The sequence below is a fragment of the Oryx dammah genome, unplaced genomic scaffold, assembly GCF_014754425.2.
Source record: "Oryx dammah isolate SB20612 unplaced genomic scaffold, SCBI_Odam_1.1 HiC_scaffold_5, whole genome shotgun sequence".
Lineage (NCBI taxonomy): Eukaryota > Metazoa > Chordata > Mammalia > Artiodactyla > Bovidae > Oryx > Oryx dammah.
The window spans coordinates 65,975,773-65,993,283 of record NW_024070189.1 but is presented as its reverse complement, the minus strand read 5'-3'; the positions used below and the strand labels follow the sequence as shown (position 1 = coordinate 65,993,283).

General features: G+C 55.2%; 1 protein-coding gene across 1 annotated transcript in view; it reads right to left on the bottom strand.

Moving 5' to 3' along the window:
• Positions 1 to 9,302: 9,302 nt before the first annotated feature.
• The window catches only part of MEX3D (mex-3 RNA binding family member D), a 13,785-nt gene continuing 5,576 nt past the window's right edge, over positions 9,303 to 17,511 (bottom strand). Inside the window, exons 2-3 of the mRNA XM_040241564.1 lie at positions 17,037 to 17,505; positions 9,303 to 11,547 (exon numbers count right to left, since the gene is read on the bottom strand). Coding sequence (XP_040097498.1) covers positions 10,178 to 11,547; positions 17,037 to 17,505 — 1,839 coding nt within the window. The 3' untranslated portion in view covers positions 9,303 to 10,177. The remainder of the gene's footprint in view (positions 11,548 to 17,036; positions 17,506 to 17,511) is intronic.

The window sequence follows — 17,511 nt, the reverse complement described above, 5'->3', positions numbered from 1 at the left end:
TCCCTTTGAACTGCCTGCTTGGAAAGAATCAGTGCAGGAGACTCAGGCTCAGTCCCTGGGTGGGTAGACTCCTTGGAGAAGGGAATGACAACCCACTCCAGTCTTCTTACCTGGAGAATTCCATAGACAGAGGAGCCTGCTGCTGCTGCTACTGCTAAGTTGCTTCAGTTGTGTCTGACTCTGTGGGACCCCATAGATGGCAGCCCACCAGGCACCCCCGTCCCTGGGATTCTCCAGGCAAGAACCCTGGAGTGGGCTGCCATTTCCTTCTCCAATGTATGAAATTGAAAAGTGAAAGTGAAGTTGCTCAGTCATGTCCGACTCTCAGCGACCCCATGGACTGCAGCCTACCAGGCTCCTCCGTCCATGGGATTTTCCAGGCAAGGGTACTGGAGTGGGGTGCCATTGCCTTCTCCTCAGAGGAGCATGGCAGGCTACAATCAGACAAAAAATCAGTCACAAAAAGTCAGACACGACTGAGCAACTCACACACACACCTGCTATCAGTTTCCAAATTGCAACCTGACAGTGAAGCTAAATCCCCAGGGCTGATGCCTCTCATCTCTGGTCCTCTTCCTTCCTGGTCCTCTTCCTTCCTTCCTTCTCTGGATCTTTCTACCCATTTTCAGGGACTTATGCCCCCATGGCTTCCCTGGTGGCTCAGCTGATAGACAGCCCACAGTGCAGGAGACCTGCGTTCAATCCCTGGGTTGGGAAGATCCCCTGGAAAAGGGAATGGCAGCCCACTCCAGTATTCTGGCCTGGAGAATTCCGTGGACTGTATGGTCCATGGGGTCTCGAAGAGTCAGACAGGACCGAGTGACTTTCAGTATGTTCCTATGGAAAAAATTAAACCGTCAGTGTTGCTCTTTCTCTCAACCCTGTGACTCGGTGCATTCCTGCCTCTGGGTGGAAAGACCCACCTGATGATTTTGTGGAAGAACGGAGTAAAGGGAGGGAACCAAGGGGCTGCGGGTCCATCAGGAGAGGTCGCAGGCCTGAGTGTGGTCAGACCTGGGAAGAGAAACTGTTCTGCATAAAAGAGAGTTTAGAATCTCCCTGGATTCCCTGGAGAATCTGGAGGAATGGGGTGTGAGCAGAGAAGTACACAAACCGTGTGTGGATTGTGTTTTGTTTTTTTTTTTTACTTTGCTACTATCATTACTACTGAGGTAACATGAGATGAAATTCACCGTTTTAAAGGGTGCAGCTCATGGCACTGAGTGCATTCACACTGTTGCACAGTCACCACCCCTGTCTAGCTCCAGAACAGTCCATCAGGCCAGAAGAACACCTGTCCTCATCAGCAGTCACTCCTCACCCCCTCCACTTCCCCAGCCCCTGACAACCAAGAACCCACTCTCTGTGCCTGGAGATCTGCCTGGAGATCCACATTTCCCATTTTCTGTTCTGGACATTTCCCATCAACAGAATCACATGCTGTGTGGCCTTTCGTGTTTGGCTTCTCTCACCGAGTATCATAGTCTTTTTTTTTTAATTTTAAAAAATATTTATTTGGCCTTGCTGCATAGCACGTGGGATCTTAGATCCAAGACCAGGGATGGAACCCGTTCCCTCTACAGTGCAAACCTGCAGTCTTAACCACTGGACCTCTAGGGAAGTCCCGAGCACGGTATTTTCAAGGTCCATCCACACTGTAGTGTGTCAGAACATCACTCTTTTTCCTGGCTAATACTCTAATGTATAAATGGATGTTTCAAGTCACTCAGTTTGGGGGTGATGCATTACCCAGCAATAGCTAACTAATACACATGCCAAAACATGAAAAGGACCCACCCCCTTTTCTGCCCAGAACATTTGTTTCTGGGAGTGGAGGGGAGGCAAAACATCCACAGTCCATTTAACTGTGCATCTTGCAAAATGACCTACCTAGAGTATTTATTTCCATCTGTTTGTGGGCGTAAGAACAGCAACAATCTGTGAGAATCGCCCACACCCTGAGCCTACAATGGTGGTTTATTAAAAATAAACCAACCACGGAATATATTAATTTCATAACCTCCCAGGCCGATTCTTATTTCTAGGTATGAGAACTTCGAGAGATGGCAAAGTGCCCACACCACCCTCACACTGAAAATTTCTGGAATCTTCTTCAGAGAGGTTAACTGTGTGTCTTAAGAAGTAAAATTATTAGAAGAATTATTAGCCTCACCTTTTGGGGCATTTAAAACGGGCTGGAGCTTCATGAAATGGAAATGAATTCTTTCCGGGGATGACCGGGCTTTTTTTTTTTTTTTTTTTAAGAAACCACGCAAAGCCTATTTAAACCTGAGGAGTGAGGGAAAATTTGGCTTCACTCAATTCTACCCTTTTCCCCCAATCTAAAGCGTCGATAGAACCCAGCCTCTGGACTACCTCTTCATTGGTCTGTGAGAGCATGTCACGATGCCTCCTCCAATCACCAGCAAGTGAGGCGGGGCTGTAGCATCCCGGGCAGGCACGTTGGTTGGTGCCATGGCAACCTGGTGTGCCATCACAAAGCCTCGCAGGCTCCAGGTCCTGACTGTGGGCATCTGGTTCCCTATCTACTCTAATTCTCAAAGTTCACCTAAGTGCTGGGGGCTTTCCTCTCCCCATTTAATAGATGAGAAGACTGAGGCACATGGGTTGCTAGGAGAACAGCTGTAAGTAGATCACCTGAATAATATCAGACCGCCTCACTGAAGAGTTTAAAAAATTCTGATGACTCCGGGAAATCATGCTGAGCAAAAAACAAAAACAATGTCACAGTCTCATATACTGTAAGATTATGTTTATATAGCACTTTGAAATGATATCCTTTTTGAAATGGAGGACATTTGAGTGGTTGCCAAAGTTAGGGAAATAGGCCACTGTGGTGGTATATACAAGTACCTACCCTACTGATACAACTGTAGACAACTAAATACACGCACATACACAAATACAAGAAAAATTGAGGAACTTGGAAATTGATTTAGATATAAATGTATCCTGGTTGAGGTACCGTCGTTTTGCAAACGCAAACTTTGGGGGAGACTGGACAGAGTGTATAAGGGATCAGCATTATTTCTTAAAACTCCAGGGGAATCTACAATGACCTCAATAAAAATTTCGATTAAAAACTCTGTTTCGGACTTCCCTGGCAGTGCAGTGGTTAAGACTCCTCGCTTCCATAGCAGGGGTGCAGGTTTGATCCCTGATCCGGGAACTAAGATCCCACATGCCAGCGTAGCTCAATGAAAATAAAAAATAAACCCAAAAAACTCTATTCCTTGGTTCCTCAATAAACTAAACATAGAATTGCCAAATAATTCAGTAATTTTATTCCTAGGTCTCTGTGCAACTAAGCCCGTGTGCCTCAAATACTGAAGCCAGGACTCAGCAATGAAGACCTAGCACAGCCCAAAATTTTTCTTTAATTTTTTAACATAAAAACATTTAATTAAAAAATTCATTCCTCAAGGATGAATGGATAACAAAAGGTGGTCCATATATACACAAGAATATTCTTCAGTCATAAAAGGAGAGAAGCCCTGACACTCCCTACACTGTGGATGAGACTTGAGAACACGATGCTCAATGAGGGAAGCAGACACACAAGGACCCACAGGGTGTGATTCCGCTGATGGCAAATGTCCAGAACAGGCCGATCTACAGACACAGATCCTGGTTGTCAGGGACTGGTGGGTGGGGAGTGACTGCTAATGGAGGTGGGATTTCTTTTTGGAGTGATGAGAATATTCTGGAATGAGATAGGGGTGATGGATGGGCTAAATTGTGAATATACTCAATGTACACGTCAAAGTGGTAAATTTTGTTATGTTTACTACAATTGAAAAAATATCCTGCTGCCCACATGGCACCCAGACTAATTATAGCATAACCAGGGGGACTCAGGCTTTGATATTTTTTAAACCTCCTCATCCACACTGAGGATCTGTGTTGGGAACCACTGGTTAGAGTACATGAACAATCCATGAGAGCCAGGTCTCCAGGGAGTATGCGCCGGATGCAGATTGAAACGAACTGACTTGTAAACAAAAACAATACACTCGAGGAAAGGGAAATGCTGCCCGGAGAGTTACTGTTGAGAAATCAGCCTTACCATGAGGACTCCCCTGGTGGACAGTGACTAAGACTCTGCACTCCCAATGGAGGGGCCCAGGTTTGATCCCTGGTCAGGTAACTAGATCCCACATGTCTTAACTTTTTTTTAAAAAAAGTTATTGTTAATAATTTTAAGTTCTGATGGTGACATTGTGGCTATGTGTGTTACTCAGTAAGCATCCTGGCCTTGCGGACAAATGCAGTTTGCTACAGAGCCTGGTGGAGGTGGGGCAGGTGGAGAGAAACAGCCAAGAATTGCTGGGGAATTTGAGAATTGGTTATTTGCTGAAGCTGGGTCCTTTGGATTGACCCTCTCTACTTGGATTTACATGTGACATTTCCAACACTAAAAAGTTTTACGAGTCAAGCATAAGTCATTTTAGCTGGGATATGAATCCATCTTAAGGGTTGCTTGAAATAAATGAAAATCAGATGTTCCAACTCTGCAAGCGGAACCCTCCATGTGGGTGGGTATATGGGGAGATTCCGGGACACAGCCTGTTCAGGGCCAATTTGGTCCAATCCCTGAGAAACGGGATGAACAGTTCTCACTGGGGGAGGGGAGGTTCCTGCCACCAGGGGAGATTTTAGAACATTTTCATCATCAGAACTGGGACATCCTGACATCGAATGGAGGGGCAGGGATGCTGGTCAACCCTCTCAGTGTCCAGGATGCCCCTCAGAGGATGATCCAGGCCCCAAATGACCACAGTGCCTAGGGGGAGAACTTACATTAATTATTTGGAAAAATAAACTCCAAGCCCTGCTCACACTGGACGCCAGGGTAAATTCCCAATGGTCAGATGGTGTAAACCAGGTGGCCTCCAGCATCTGTGTCACCTCCTCTCCCACTCAGGTGTGTATTTAAATGTGAGCAGTATCTCAGGACCTCAGGAGGTCAGGCGGTTAGGGATCTGGTTAGGCTAAAGAAAAAACCCTCAGTTTCATTTGGGTAGCGGGGAGCAGTCCCTGTCGGGTATTCAATCAGCAAACGTTTAGGGAGGGCCCACTGCGTGCCACCGCTGGGTTGCTGAGCGATGGATTGTGGGCTGTAGAAGGGGACCGGCTTGTGTCCTGAGGAGCCCACAGGCCTGGGCCAAGGGCAGTTACGCCCACTTTACATAAATAATAAGGAGCGGGCTCTGCAACTGTATCGGGCAGAGTGTCATGCGCGGCTCCGGCCACACAGTGGCGACAGAGGACCGGCAGTTCTGGTCCCTCCCGGCCGCTGGAGGGGCCCGGCTGGGAATGGCGCAAGGGGTTAGTAGCAGCAAAAGTGCTTGGGGCTTTCTGGCTTCCTCCTGCTTCCGCCCCGGAGCAAACCCGCTCCTGGAATGGCAAGGATCAAGGCGTTCAGTCCATATCCATAAATGTGTGTGGAATTAATTCTGCTCCAGGTTCACGAACCTGCCAGTCCCCACCCCACATCCTGGTGGTGTTCAGTCCCTAAGTCGTGTCCCAGCCTCTCGGAACTCATGGACCGCAGCACACCAGGCTCCGCTGCCCCGGCGATCTCCCTGAGTTTGCTCAAATTCATGTCCAATTGAGTGGCGATGCCATCCAACCATCTTATCCTCTGCTGCCCCCTACTCCTCCTGTCCTCAATCTTTCCCAGCATCAGGGTCTTTTCCAGTGAGCTGGCTCTTCACATCAAGTGGCCAAACCATAGCTTTGACTCTACAGACCTTTGTTAACAAAGTGAGGTCTCTGCTTTTTAATATATTGTCCACATCCTGTTAGGCTGCTCTGCACCTTTGAAGTCAGGGTGGAATTTAGGAACCACAGGAGTGACCTCTCCAGCATATATGTATCTCCCTGCAAATCAGTGAGTTCTCATCCCCCTTCCCATCCCCCTCCATACCTCATAGAGTTACCACATGAAGCAAATAAAAACATAGTATGTTCTGTTAAATCTGAATTTCAGGTAAATAACTGAATGATCATCAGGAAGAGGGGTGTCCCAGGCAATATTGGTGACACATTTTGACTAAAAGCATGATCCACTGTATATTAGAAATTCAAGTTCACTGGGTGTCCTCTATCTTCTAGGATGCATTATTTCAGCTCTGGCCTCTGGCTTCGGTGTCCCTTGGACATGCCCTCATTCTCATGGGGTGTTTTGAAGATGTCCTTACTTTCTGGCACCACAAGATGTCTAGGCTCATTTTATAGTTTCCCTGTGCAGGGCATAGAATCAGCCATTTCTCCAAGGTGCACGGGCAGCTTTTAATACAGCTGTGTGAGTTTCCTATATTGAAACAAAGCACCACACATGTGGGGGCTTAAACCAACACAAATTTATTCTTCCTAACAGTCCTGGAGGGCAAAAGTCCTCAGATTCACATGTGGGCAGGGTTGTCCCCTCTGGAGGCTCCTGGAGAACACTGGCTCCCCACTTTTCCAGCTTCTAGAGGCGCTGCATCCCTGGCTTGCAGCTCCTCCCTCCATCCTCACAGCCAACAGTGCAAATCTCCTGTCTCTCTGCCTCTGACCCTCCCTCTCCCTCTTATAAGGGTCCTGTGATGACACTGGGCTCCCCCTGGGGAATCCAGGGTTATCCGCATCTCAGGGGCCTTAACCCCACCTGCAGAGTCCCCTCTGCTGCATGAGGTGACACGTCCACAGGCCCTGGGATCAGGATGTGATGTCTTTGGGATTATTATGCTGCTGACCACATCAGCCCACAGGTTTTCCCTCCCCTGTGGCTTTGTCACCTTGGGGCCACTCTGATCAGGACCTCCACTCCCTATTACTCTCATCACAATCTCTGGGCATACTGGTCTTCCTGTTTCTCTGTTTTAAGAGAGTCTACATAGTAAACAGCTTCCCTAGATGCTATCTCAATTCAAAGTAAAGCCAAACTACATTTAAGATTCAGTCTCTTGGTTGCACAAGTCGCATTTCAGATGCTGGGTCACCCATGTGGCTGATGGCTCCTGTACTGGTTGGTACAGGTCTACAACAGTCCCATCATAACAAGATGCCCTATGGGACAATCCTGAACTGGAACGTTCCAGAGAGATGTGGCCCATAGAGGAACCTCCAGCCACCTGGGGCTATTTACATTTGAATTCTCTTGGCCGAAGTTCAGTATGGGCTGGTATGTCTTTCTTCTTGTAAAGGGGAAGGTCCAAGGGTGAGGAAGACCATGGCAAAAAATGGGGACCCAATAAAAGTCCTGACACAGGTTGGAGAGATTAAAAGAGGAATTCCAAGGCCTGGCTCCAATCCACCTTTTCAACTCATCTCCCATTATTCTCACCTGTCCCTCTGACCAACCACTCTATGTTCCCTGGATGTGTCCTGGGATCTCATCACCTCCAAGTCTTTGCCATGCTATCTGCACCTGACTGTGCCATCCAGTCAACCCCTCAATCTAGCCCACCTACCATATCAGTTTCCCAGGGCAGCTTTTAAAAATTACCCTAAAGTGGGTGAAGGAAATGGCAACCCACTCTAGTGTCCTTGCCTGGAGAATCCCGGGGACGGGGGAAGCCTGGTGGGCTGCCGTCTATGGGGTCGCACAGAGTCGGACACGACTGAAACGACTTAGCAGCAGCAGCAGGGTGGGTTAAGACAACAGGTATATGTTCTTCTTGTTGTGGAGGCCAGAAGTCAGGGATCAAGGTGTGGCAGGACCGTGATTCCTCTGAAGACTCCAGGGCGGGTGGTCCTTCCTGCCTCTTCCAGCTTCCGGGTACTCCAGGCGTCCTGGGCTTGTGGCTGCATCAACCCCAGTCTCACCTCCAGTGTCACACAGCTTCTTCCCACATGTCTGTGATCCTGCTGTGTCTCTTACAAAGACATTAGATTTAGGGCCACCCTAATGCAGGATGAAGGTTTTTCTGATAGCTCAGAGGGTAAAGAATCCATCTGTGATGCAGGAGACACATGAGACCCGGGTTCAATCTCTGGGCTGGGAAGATTCCCCTGGAGGAGGAAATGGCAACCCACTCCAGTATTCTTGCCTGGAGAATCCCATGGACAGAGGGGCCTCCAGGGTCACACAGCTTCTGCCCGAATATCTGTGACTTCTGCTCTAAGGACACTCTCTTACAGGGCCACCCTGATGCAGGATGATCTCAAGATTCTTGACTATAGCTGCAAAGACTGGTCTGTAAGCTCCCACCGATAGGTTCCACGGCTGTATCTTTTGGGGGCCATGTACCAATGCACTCCAAGACTGGAGCCTCACCAGGGCCGGGAGTGTGGACCTAGGTGTTTCCCTGTTTACAGATGGGGACATTCCAGCAGGACTAGACTGGAACCCTGGGTGCACGGGGTCTGTCCTGAGAGCCACCTGGGTTCTAGAGTCTGGGGTGACTACTCTCAACCAGAGGGTCCGAGGTGGCCTCCATTTGCTCTTGGGGGTGCCCTCTCCATCTCTGGCTGCTTCCTCTCTGTCCCTGTTGCCCCTTCAGATGCTCTTGTTATCCCAAACTCTTGGCCTTCTCCTGAAAGCCCTCCAGGATGCTCTGCTGTCTTCCTAGTTTCCCTACTGGGCTGTGTTCTCCAGGTCCCTCAGTGCCTGTTCCCCGAGCCAGCAGCTTGTGGTCACCTGGCCCCTGGGCTTGTCCCTGGAGCAGTTCTGGGCCCCTCCGTCAGCACATCCCATCCTCAACTCACTCCACAGCTTCCTCCCACCTCTGGTGCTCTGGTGGCCCCTGCCAGCGGCCCACAGTCCAATATGTGGTCCCCCAGTCTTTGCCTCTGGGCCAGTCCGTCTTGAAGAACCATGTCTGGCAGCCCCACACTCCAGAGTCCTCTGCTCCCAACTAGATGCCTGGGGGACAACACCTGAGGCTTATCACTCAGATGTTCCTTGGGCCCAGGAGACCTCAGGACCCCTCCTGGGAGGAAGACCTGCCCCTCCTCTATACAATGTCATCCTGCTGGGCATGGGAGTGCCACGGCAGCAGGCAGATGCCCCAGGAAGCAACCAATATCACCACTCCCCTACACGGCTCACAGCTGTCCCCATAGTTGGTTGTCCCCTAGGATGTGGGGTCCTGAGGATAAGAGGACCTGGCTGGACCACCTCTCTGTAGAGCCCCGGATAAGATGCCAATAGCACCTGGCTTGTGGAAAAGCCTAGAAGCGGGATATCCTGAGCCCTAATGCTTTGACCTGGAAGACTAGGTGGGTGGGGCTGGATCTGAGCCCCCACTCCGATCCCTCCCCCATGCCCACCCACCCCACACCAGGCCAAGGTCTCACGTGTAGTAAAAAGACTTTATTAAGAAGGCTTTGAAGTCAAAAAATAAAACTCTTGATACAATTTTCTGAACCCTTAGGTCAGCTCAGCAAATATATAATCAGTAATTTAGCTGTGTAAGATTAAAGGTCCGTTACTTTATTTAAAATAAAATATATTTTAGTCTTAAAATTTATTCCATAAAGTACATATTTCCCTATAAATTCCCTACATATACACAAGAGGTAAAAAGTAAAAGTTAAAAAAAAAAAACAAAAATTAAAAACTGTCAACAGAAACCACAGCAGAAAGGGATTAATAATTAAAAAAAAGTTAGAAAGTTCCGGACGCCCCTCACCCCCTCCCCTCCCCACCCGCCTCCGGCCTGCGCGCAGCTTACACACTACAGGGTAACCATATGATCCCCCCAAAGGGAGCCATCCTCCTCCTGGAAGTTTCTACAGAGGTCGAGAGTGTGGGAAAACACTGTCAAATTGATATCCGCTACATACAAAAGAAGTACAACCCAGAGTTGTAAAAATCGTGTTTTGTTTTTTCTTCTTAAAAAGATCACCTTGGGCTGGGGGCGGGGGTTGGGGGGGACAGGGGGCAGGGAGTGTCTTAAATAAAAAGTGCAAGCAGGCAAGCAGGCCTTTTCTCTCTGGTTTATTTTAACCTGTCGACTCAATACTGTCATTTGTTAAGAACTGAGGTGCCGCTTGGCCGCGTCGTCTCCACGCCTGGGACCGGAAGAGTTAAAGCTCCTCTGTAAACACTGGCCACTGCAGCCCACCACCCCACCCCCTTCCTCCCCTCCAGGCCCTTCACACCCACCCTGCTCCCACTGATGGCCCGGGTGGGGGGGGGGGGGCCGCGGGCGCACCAGGGGCCCAGCTAGGAAAAGATATGGATGGCCTGGGTGGCAGGCGTGCGGCAGGCTGGGCACTCCGGCTCGCTCTTGCCGCAGATGCGGACGGCGCAGTCCATGCAGAAGAGGTTGTGGCCACAGGGCACCAGTGCGGCCATCACCTCGCCCTCGGCACACACCACACACTCCCGCGCCGGGGCCGCAGGCACTGGGGCCGCTGGGGGCTTACGGACGCTCTCGGGTGCACTGGAGTCCAGTGCCGAGCACGAGGAGGCCGAGGAGCTGCTGGGCAGCGAGGTGGCTGTGGAGAAGCTGGCACTACTTGAGAAGGACGTCAGGGAGCCCTGTGGGGGCCGCCAGGGCAGGGCGCCCACTGGGTCCGGTGTAGGCCGGCGGGCCAGCGGGAGCTCCAGGCCCAAGCCACCGGGCTCGGGCAGTGTGGGTGAGTGACGTGGTGTGCCGGTCCCACTGCTGCGTCGGGCACCCGGGGCTGGCGGCGCGGGGGCTCCATTGACCGCTGAGCAGCCACCAAAGGCTGGCAGCGGGGTGGCCCGCTCGAAAGGCGCCCAGATGGTGGCCGCGGTGGGCACGGTCAGGTCCAGCGCCAGGAAGTCGAAGCCAAAGTCGCAGTCCTCAGGGGCGGGTGGCCCTGTGGGGGCCCCAGGACCGTCCCCACCGAAGGTGAAGCCCCCGTTGCCAGAAGCGCTGTAAGGGCTGGCGGGGCCAGCGTCCGGCACCGGCACAGGCACCGGCGGCCCCCCGCGGCTGCCCGCGTAGAAGGACTCAGGGCCTCCTGGGGCGCCCAGCGCAGTGTCCCCACGGAGGCTGGCTGTGGGTGCTGGGGGCCGGCGGCCCGGGTTGGGGGCTTTGGCCCAGAGGCCTGCAGCTGCCCCGAGCAGGTCCAAGCAGACATCTGTGCCGTTGGAGTGGAAGTCGCTCTCGGGGCTGGCGTCGGTGAAGGCCCCCGTGCGCAGTGTGATATGGGCCTCGATCTCCTCGCGCGCCCGGTCCACGTTCTCAGGCATGCCCGTCACGGCAAACACCGGCTCCTTGTCACGCCCAGGTGTCACGATGTACGTATGCGTCCGTTGCTGGATGCGCTTGATGGTGGCGCCCTTGGGCCCCACCACCAGCCCCACCACGCGGTAGGGCACGCGCACCTGGATCGTGGTCTGTCCAGGCAGGTTGGGTGGGCCCTGTGCGGTACCCGGCAGCCCGCCCGCCTTGCTCCGCGTGGCCCGGATCACGGAGAAGTGCTCGGCGGCCGATAGGATCTCACGCTTGGCCATCTCCACGTCCTCCTTGCGGCCAGTCACAATAAAAACCGGCTCCTCCCCTCGCACTGGAGTCTTGATGTACGTATTCGTCTTGGCTCTCAGAGCCTTGATCTTGCACCCTGGGGTGGGAGAGGGGGAGACATGGTGAGGGCAGGGACCCCTCCTCAGGACAGTCCCTCCAGGGCCGCAGCTGCATGGGACAGCCGGTGACCTGGGTGGGCGCCCCCACCTTCCGGCTGTAACACCAGAGTGCCACTCTACATGTCCTTCCTCCTCTATAGAGACACTGGTCACTGGGTTCAGGGCCACCCCAACCTATCATGACCACACTCTAACTACATCTGCCAAGACTCCTGCCCGGTAACATCACATTCTGACATTCCAGGTGGACATGGATTTGGGGGGGACACCTTTCAACCTACAACAGGGCCTCTCTTTGCCTTTTTGACAATCCCCCTGCTATGCGGCAGGGGTTTGTAGGACCAGAGCGGACACTGAGGCTGTGTGGAGGGAGGTACACAGAGTGTCCCTGAGATTGCAGTCACGTGAAGACGGAGCCCAGGGCTGGAGGAAGGCGGCCACAAGCCCCAGGACGCCAAAGCTCGTGAACACCACTGGAAGCCTGGAGGCCAAAGAAGACCCTCCTCTGGAACCTCTGGAAGGAGCATGCCCCCCGCCGACACCCCGATTTCAGATTCCCACCCTGGAGAACTGTGAGCATTCAGTTCTAGTTTCAAGCCATTTGGTCCACTGTACTGGACAGAGGACACTAACGCAGACTCTCTCACACCAACTCTCAGACTGCCTGGAGGGGAACCCAAGGCCTGGGTGGTGGGAACTTCTAATCACATGACCCTCCCCCAACAGCAGATCCTGCGCCCCAGGTCAAAACACCTCCACAGGGCCCCCAGTGGTCCCAGCCACTGAGGGGAAGCCCGGGACATGCCCTGGGGGTTCATCACTGCTGCCCAGGTGACCCTGGGCCGTAGTCTGAGTTGACCCTGCAGAAAAGGGCTGGGACATCTGTTGAGGAGACGGTCAGTCATGCAGGGTCCTTGACTTGGCACCTCACTCAGCATCTAGGCAGCCCTCCCAGGGCTAAGGGGAAGTTACCCATGAGAAATCGAAATGCCAGGTGTGGTTTCAACCAGGCCCCTGACACCCTACCCCCACCCCAGGGCCTTCTGAGACATTCTGAACGGGGCCCAGGAGACTGGGAGTCCCCCCACCCTCTAAGCACTGGGAAGCCAGAAGGACACAAGAATATTGTTTCCCTGCGGCACAGAGGGCAGCTCTGAGTGGAGTTAACAGTGTGGCTAAGTTCTCAACAAGAAAAGAGACAAAGTTAGTGGGCAAGCCTTCTGCACTGATGAAGTCAGAGTGATGGAACCTGGGTCCCGGGCAGGCGCCCCTCACCCACAGCTGAATAAAAGCAGGGTAGGTGAGCAGGGGTCTGCCATCTCTCAGCCTCACCTCTTGGTCCCTGGCCATTTCCTCCATGCCCACCCGGGGTCCTCCCCTTGGTGGCTGCCCAGCCTTTCTGGCAACTCCAAAGGCATTCTGACCTGTGGCTGCCCCGATGGTCTCCTCCCTACTTGGCTGCTGGGAAGGGCCTCCCCTGCAGTCCCCTTGCACCTGACCTTTCCCACGTGCAACTTTACTTTCATATCCTCTTCCTTCTTTGCATCACATCAGAGCCTGGCATGCCTTCCTCCAGGGAAGCCCACCCTGACTATACTGGGCCAGGCCCCAGTACACACTTCTCAGACCTTATGTCTAACTTTCTGAACTCTCTGAGACTGGGGGACTGTGATGTAAGGCTGGTACACTGGGGGTACTCTGAGCATCTGAGGGACCGTTCCATGCCTCAATTTCCTCATCTGTCAAAATAGAGCAGAAACAGACCCAGCCTCACAGGTCTGGGGCAGGATCTAATGGGCCAAGGACTGGAGCCTGCCCTCGTGGGGGAGTGGAACCCTGCAGCTTCCTGTTCACAGGACCCTATCCTGCCCTGACCTGAGAGCAGCCTGACGTGGAGCTCTCAGTGGCCAAACAGAACCCTGCTCACCACCCCCACTTCAGCTGTGATAGCCACTGGACCCCCCACTAAGACCCCTAGAGGTGGCAGAGCTTGGGGGCATGGAACTGCACAAGACAGGAAACTGGGGCTCCAGGAGTGACCCTGAGGGCTACTGCCAATTGGTGGGTACAGCAGAAATGCAGATTCCTGGGCCCTGCCCCTACCAGGATTCCAACTCAGAGAACTGGGGAGGGCAGGTGACTTCCCCCGGCCTCAGCAAGCCCCATAGCGGCCGGACCTGCCCTCAGAGAGGCAGGGTCTCGGGTCCCCACAGGCAGCCTAGTTGCAGGCAGTCCTGCTTCCTGCTGCTCACATGAGCCTGGACCAGGATCCAGGCCACCCCTGCACTGAGTGCACTAGGCATTCAAGGAACCAGGCCCCACGGGAGCTCATGCAGGTGACCACAGACCACATTTATCCAGGGAACCTCAAGGCCACATGGGAAGGAGGCTGTGTGCTGGGGGAGCGCTCCCGGCTAAGGGGACAGTGGGGACAGCGTTCCACAAGCAGGTGGGTGCTGGGACAACCCAGTGGGGTGCTGTCCCAGAGCAAGGCTGAGTCACAGTCGGATGTCTGGGGACAAAGCTGGCTCCCGTGTGAAATAGGGACCCGTTGTGCAAGCAGGGAAGGCTGTGACCCCCAACCTGGGCCTGGGGATGGCTCTCTTCCTATGCTGCCTACTCTGAGTGGGTAGATAAGAATATCAAGGCATGGCCCCCATCACCCTAGGATCATCCCACAGGGATGAGGCCACACACAGGCAGAGAATAGCAAGCAGAGGCCCCTCTCACTGAGGGACAATGAAGGGGACCCTAGGTGGCTGGCAGGTCAGGCCTGGTGCTGAAGACCCAATCCCAACACCCCAGTCATGGCCACACTGCAAACTATGGCAAGGGGAGCCAGGCAGGAGGGCACCGGGGTGGATGGGGGTGGGTCTTGGAAGGAACTGGGCCAAGGTCAATGGCAGCAGATGTGTGCCAGCCCTGCCCACTTCTGATGACGGGCTGGGGTGACACCCCTCAACTGGTCCTGAGTTTCCACTTTCTTGTTTGTGGAAAGGGGTCAACTCCTGACACACCCAACCCTGGGGCCAGTTCTCTCCCAGCTCACCTTTTCTTTCCACAGTGCAAAAAGAGTCTGGGAGACTAGAGTGCAAATTCCAGCCCTACCAGCTGGCTCTGGCTGCACTTCCACCTCTGCCGCTTTACCCTCCTGGCCTGGAGGTGGCAGGTCCTCTTTAGGGGATACCGAGGGACAGGCTGAGGCCCCCACTCAGTGGGTCCTCTCAATCCCTCAGGCCTCTCAGCCTCAGGGACCACAGGGGTCATGGTCCCTACCCCTTGCCCAAGAGTTGCACAAACCTAGCGGGGAGAAGACTGAGGCTCACGGAGCAGCATGGAGTTGTCCAGAAAAGGGAGAGCCCAGTGGCTCTGGTTGTCAGAGGAGGCTGGACAGATGCACACCCCCTCCATGAACTCCAGGGAAGGGGCGGCCTTGGACCAGGGGTCAGACAGAAGAGTAAGTTCAGGGCAGGCCATGGCCCCTGCACTAGGGCCAGCAGAGCAGGAAAAAGGGACAGGCTCCATGTTCAGGGACCCACAGGGTAGACGCGGTGGGGTGGGGGATTGTGACTGGAAGAAGGGCATAGTGTGTCTTCCAGGCTATGCTTGAGAACTGGTGAGGGAAGACGGGAGCCACGGATACTTCAAGAGTGGGGAGCAAGGGCTGCTGAAGCTGCTGACCTGTTCTGGCACGTGTGCTCCACCCGACTTATGTGTCGGCCGGGACTGGGCAGAGAACCAGCATCTTGCTTGAGAATTTTCACAAAAACCTCCATTGAGGTGCTCTCCCCGCCACCTCCCATCACAGAGAGGAGCCATTCTAGATTCAGGGAAAGCTTGGGGGGTCCCTGCCTTGCTGCCTGCCATCAGTGGGAACCCAGGTGGACACCTGGTAAATGGGTACCAGAGGCACAAGTAAGAGACAGGGCGGAGCCTGACGACTCAGCCACCAGACGGCTCAGATGAGACCAGGGCTCGGGGCCCTCTGCCTACTGCCCACACCCCCAGGTGCTGCCGGGTGCATCCACAGGGGGCTTGCCCTCATGCTTCACCATCCACGGATCAGCCTAGTGACCATGGGCAGCATCCCTGGCCCCAAGTCTCCACATCTGCCCCCAATGGGCTTCTGGACACTTGGCATGGGGCGGCTATCTTCTTCCAGGTCCCAGTGCAGTTACAGGGGACAGGGCAGGGAGGGGACAGGGCAGGGAGGGGACAGGGCAGGGAGGGGAAGTGTTCAGTTGGGGTCTCTTGGTGCCTGCCCATGGCCAAGGCCCCCTTATGGCAGTCCCCCGACCTAGCACCACACCTGGCCCTCGTTGTGTCCACATGAAGGGTGGACAAATGAATGACTGAATGTACCTGTGGTCGAAGCAGCAGGCTTGCTGGCCCCAAGGCCCCACCCACCCGGAACTAGTAGAGGGTGGTGTCCAGGTATTCCTGTGGTCCTCTGCCCGTGGCAGTTAGGGTGACAGGTCATCTTACAATTCAAGACCCCCACACCTTTCTCTAGCTCTTGTGACCGAGGTCCCAGAGGCAGGGTCCCCCAGCCCCATCAAAGCCCCGCCCAGGCCCCACCCTGAGTTCTAGAACCTGGCTGACTAACAGGGAGGCCCGAGCCCAGAGGTGTGGGCAACAGAAAGTTGAGGCTGGTGGGCAGGCAAGCTAACGGTGGGTGGGTGTGTGCTGGGCCGGGCACTGCCCACCACCCTCTGGCCCGCCCGCCCCGCAGCTCCAGGGCCAATGAGCAGCCGCCGGCCTGATGTCACCCAGCCTGGCTCTCTAACAAAGAGAACAATGGGGCGGCTGCAAAGACCTCCGACAATGCTGCTTCGGGACCCCCACACCCTGGCCAGAGGAGGGCTGTCGGGTTGGATCCCCCCAAGTGGCTTTCACAAGGGGTCCTTGTGCACACCCCAGATTCCTCCTGACTGGGGGCTGACAGCGGGAGGGATATTTGTTCACCCTGTCCTGCTCCCCACCCCTAGCAGGGTGCCCAGGCTGGCAAGTCCTAAGGTGTACCCTCTTTGTGCCACCAAATCTCTCTCCTGACCCTGCCAGAATGCCCTCGCCCCTAGCCCCCCTCACACGCGAGCGAACGGCCCCGGGCCATTTCTGGGTGTGGAGAGGGCACTGCCCGGCCCAACCTCCTTATCCCCGGGATGGAACCTCCGGGAGCCCAGGGCCCAGCAGTGAGCTGCACGCAGGGCGCTCTCCAGGCTGGAGGAGCCCAGACAAAGGCAGCAGCGGGGCCGGAGCGCCGAGGGGAGGAGCGCGGGCCGCGCCCAACTTTCTCCCGCGGCCAGCGGCAGGACAAAGGCGCACAGGCGGCCACCGAGGCCCGAGCCCACGCGGGGCGTGGCCGGGGTCTGGTGTCCAGCTGTGGGCTGGGCTGGGCTGGGCGGCCCCTCTGAGGGCGAGTCGTGCGGGAACCACAGGGGCGGCACCCCCGACGGCGGCCACTCACCCTGGCGACCCACGATCTCGGCGACGTGCTCGGAGCTGGGCACGGGCACGCACTCGGTCATGTTCACGCTCTTCTTGCGGCTGCCGATCACGCTCATCTGCTCGGCCAGCAGCGTCGGGGGGCCCAGCGCCGTGGGGTGGGGCGCGAAGCCTGCGAACACGTCGGGCGGCGACGGCCGAGGCGGCGGCGGGGGGCTCACGTCCGGCTCCAGCAGGGGCAGCGAGCCGGGGGCCACGGCCACCCCGGGCGCCCCCGTCTCAGGCCCGTCGGGGGGCGCCGGCTCCGCCGCGGCCCCGCCGTCTGCGCCCCCAGTCGCTGCACCCGCTCCGTCTCCGCCGCCCGCGGTCGCCCCCTCCTCGTCCTGGTCGCCCGCGCCCCCCAGCCCCAGCCCCGAGAGCTGGTCCAAGGCCAGGCGCAGCGCGGCGGCCGCGTCGTCGGGCTCGGGCGGCGGCCGGGGTGCGGGCGCGGCCTCATC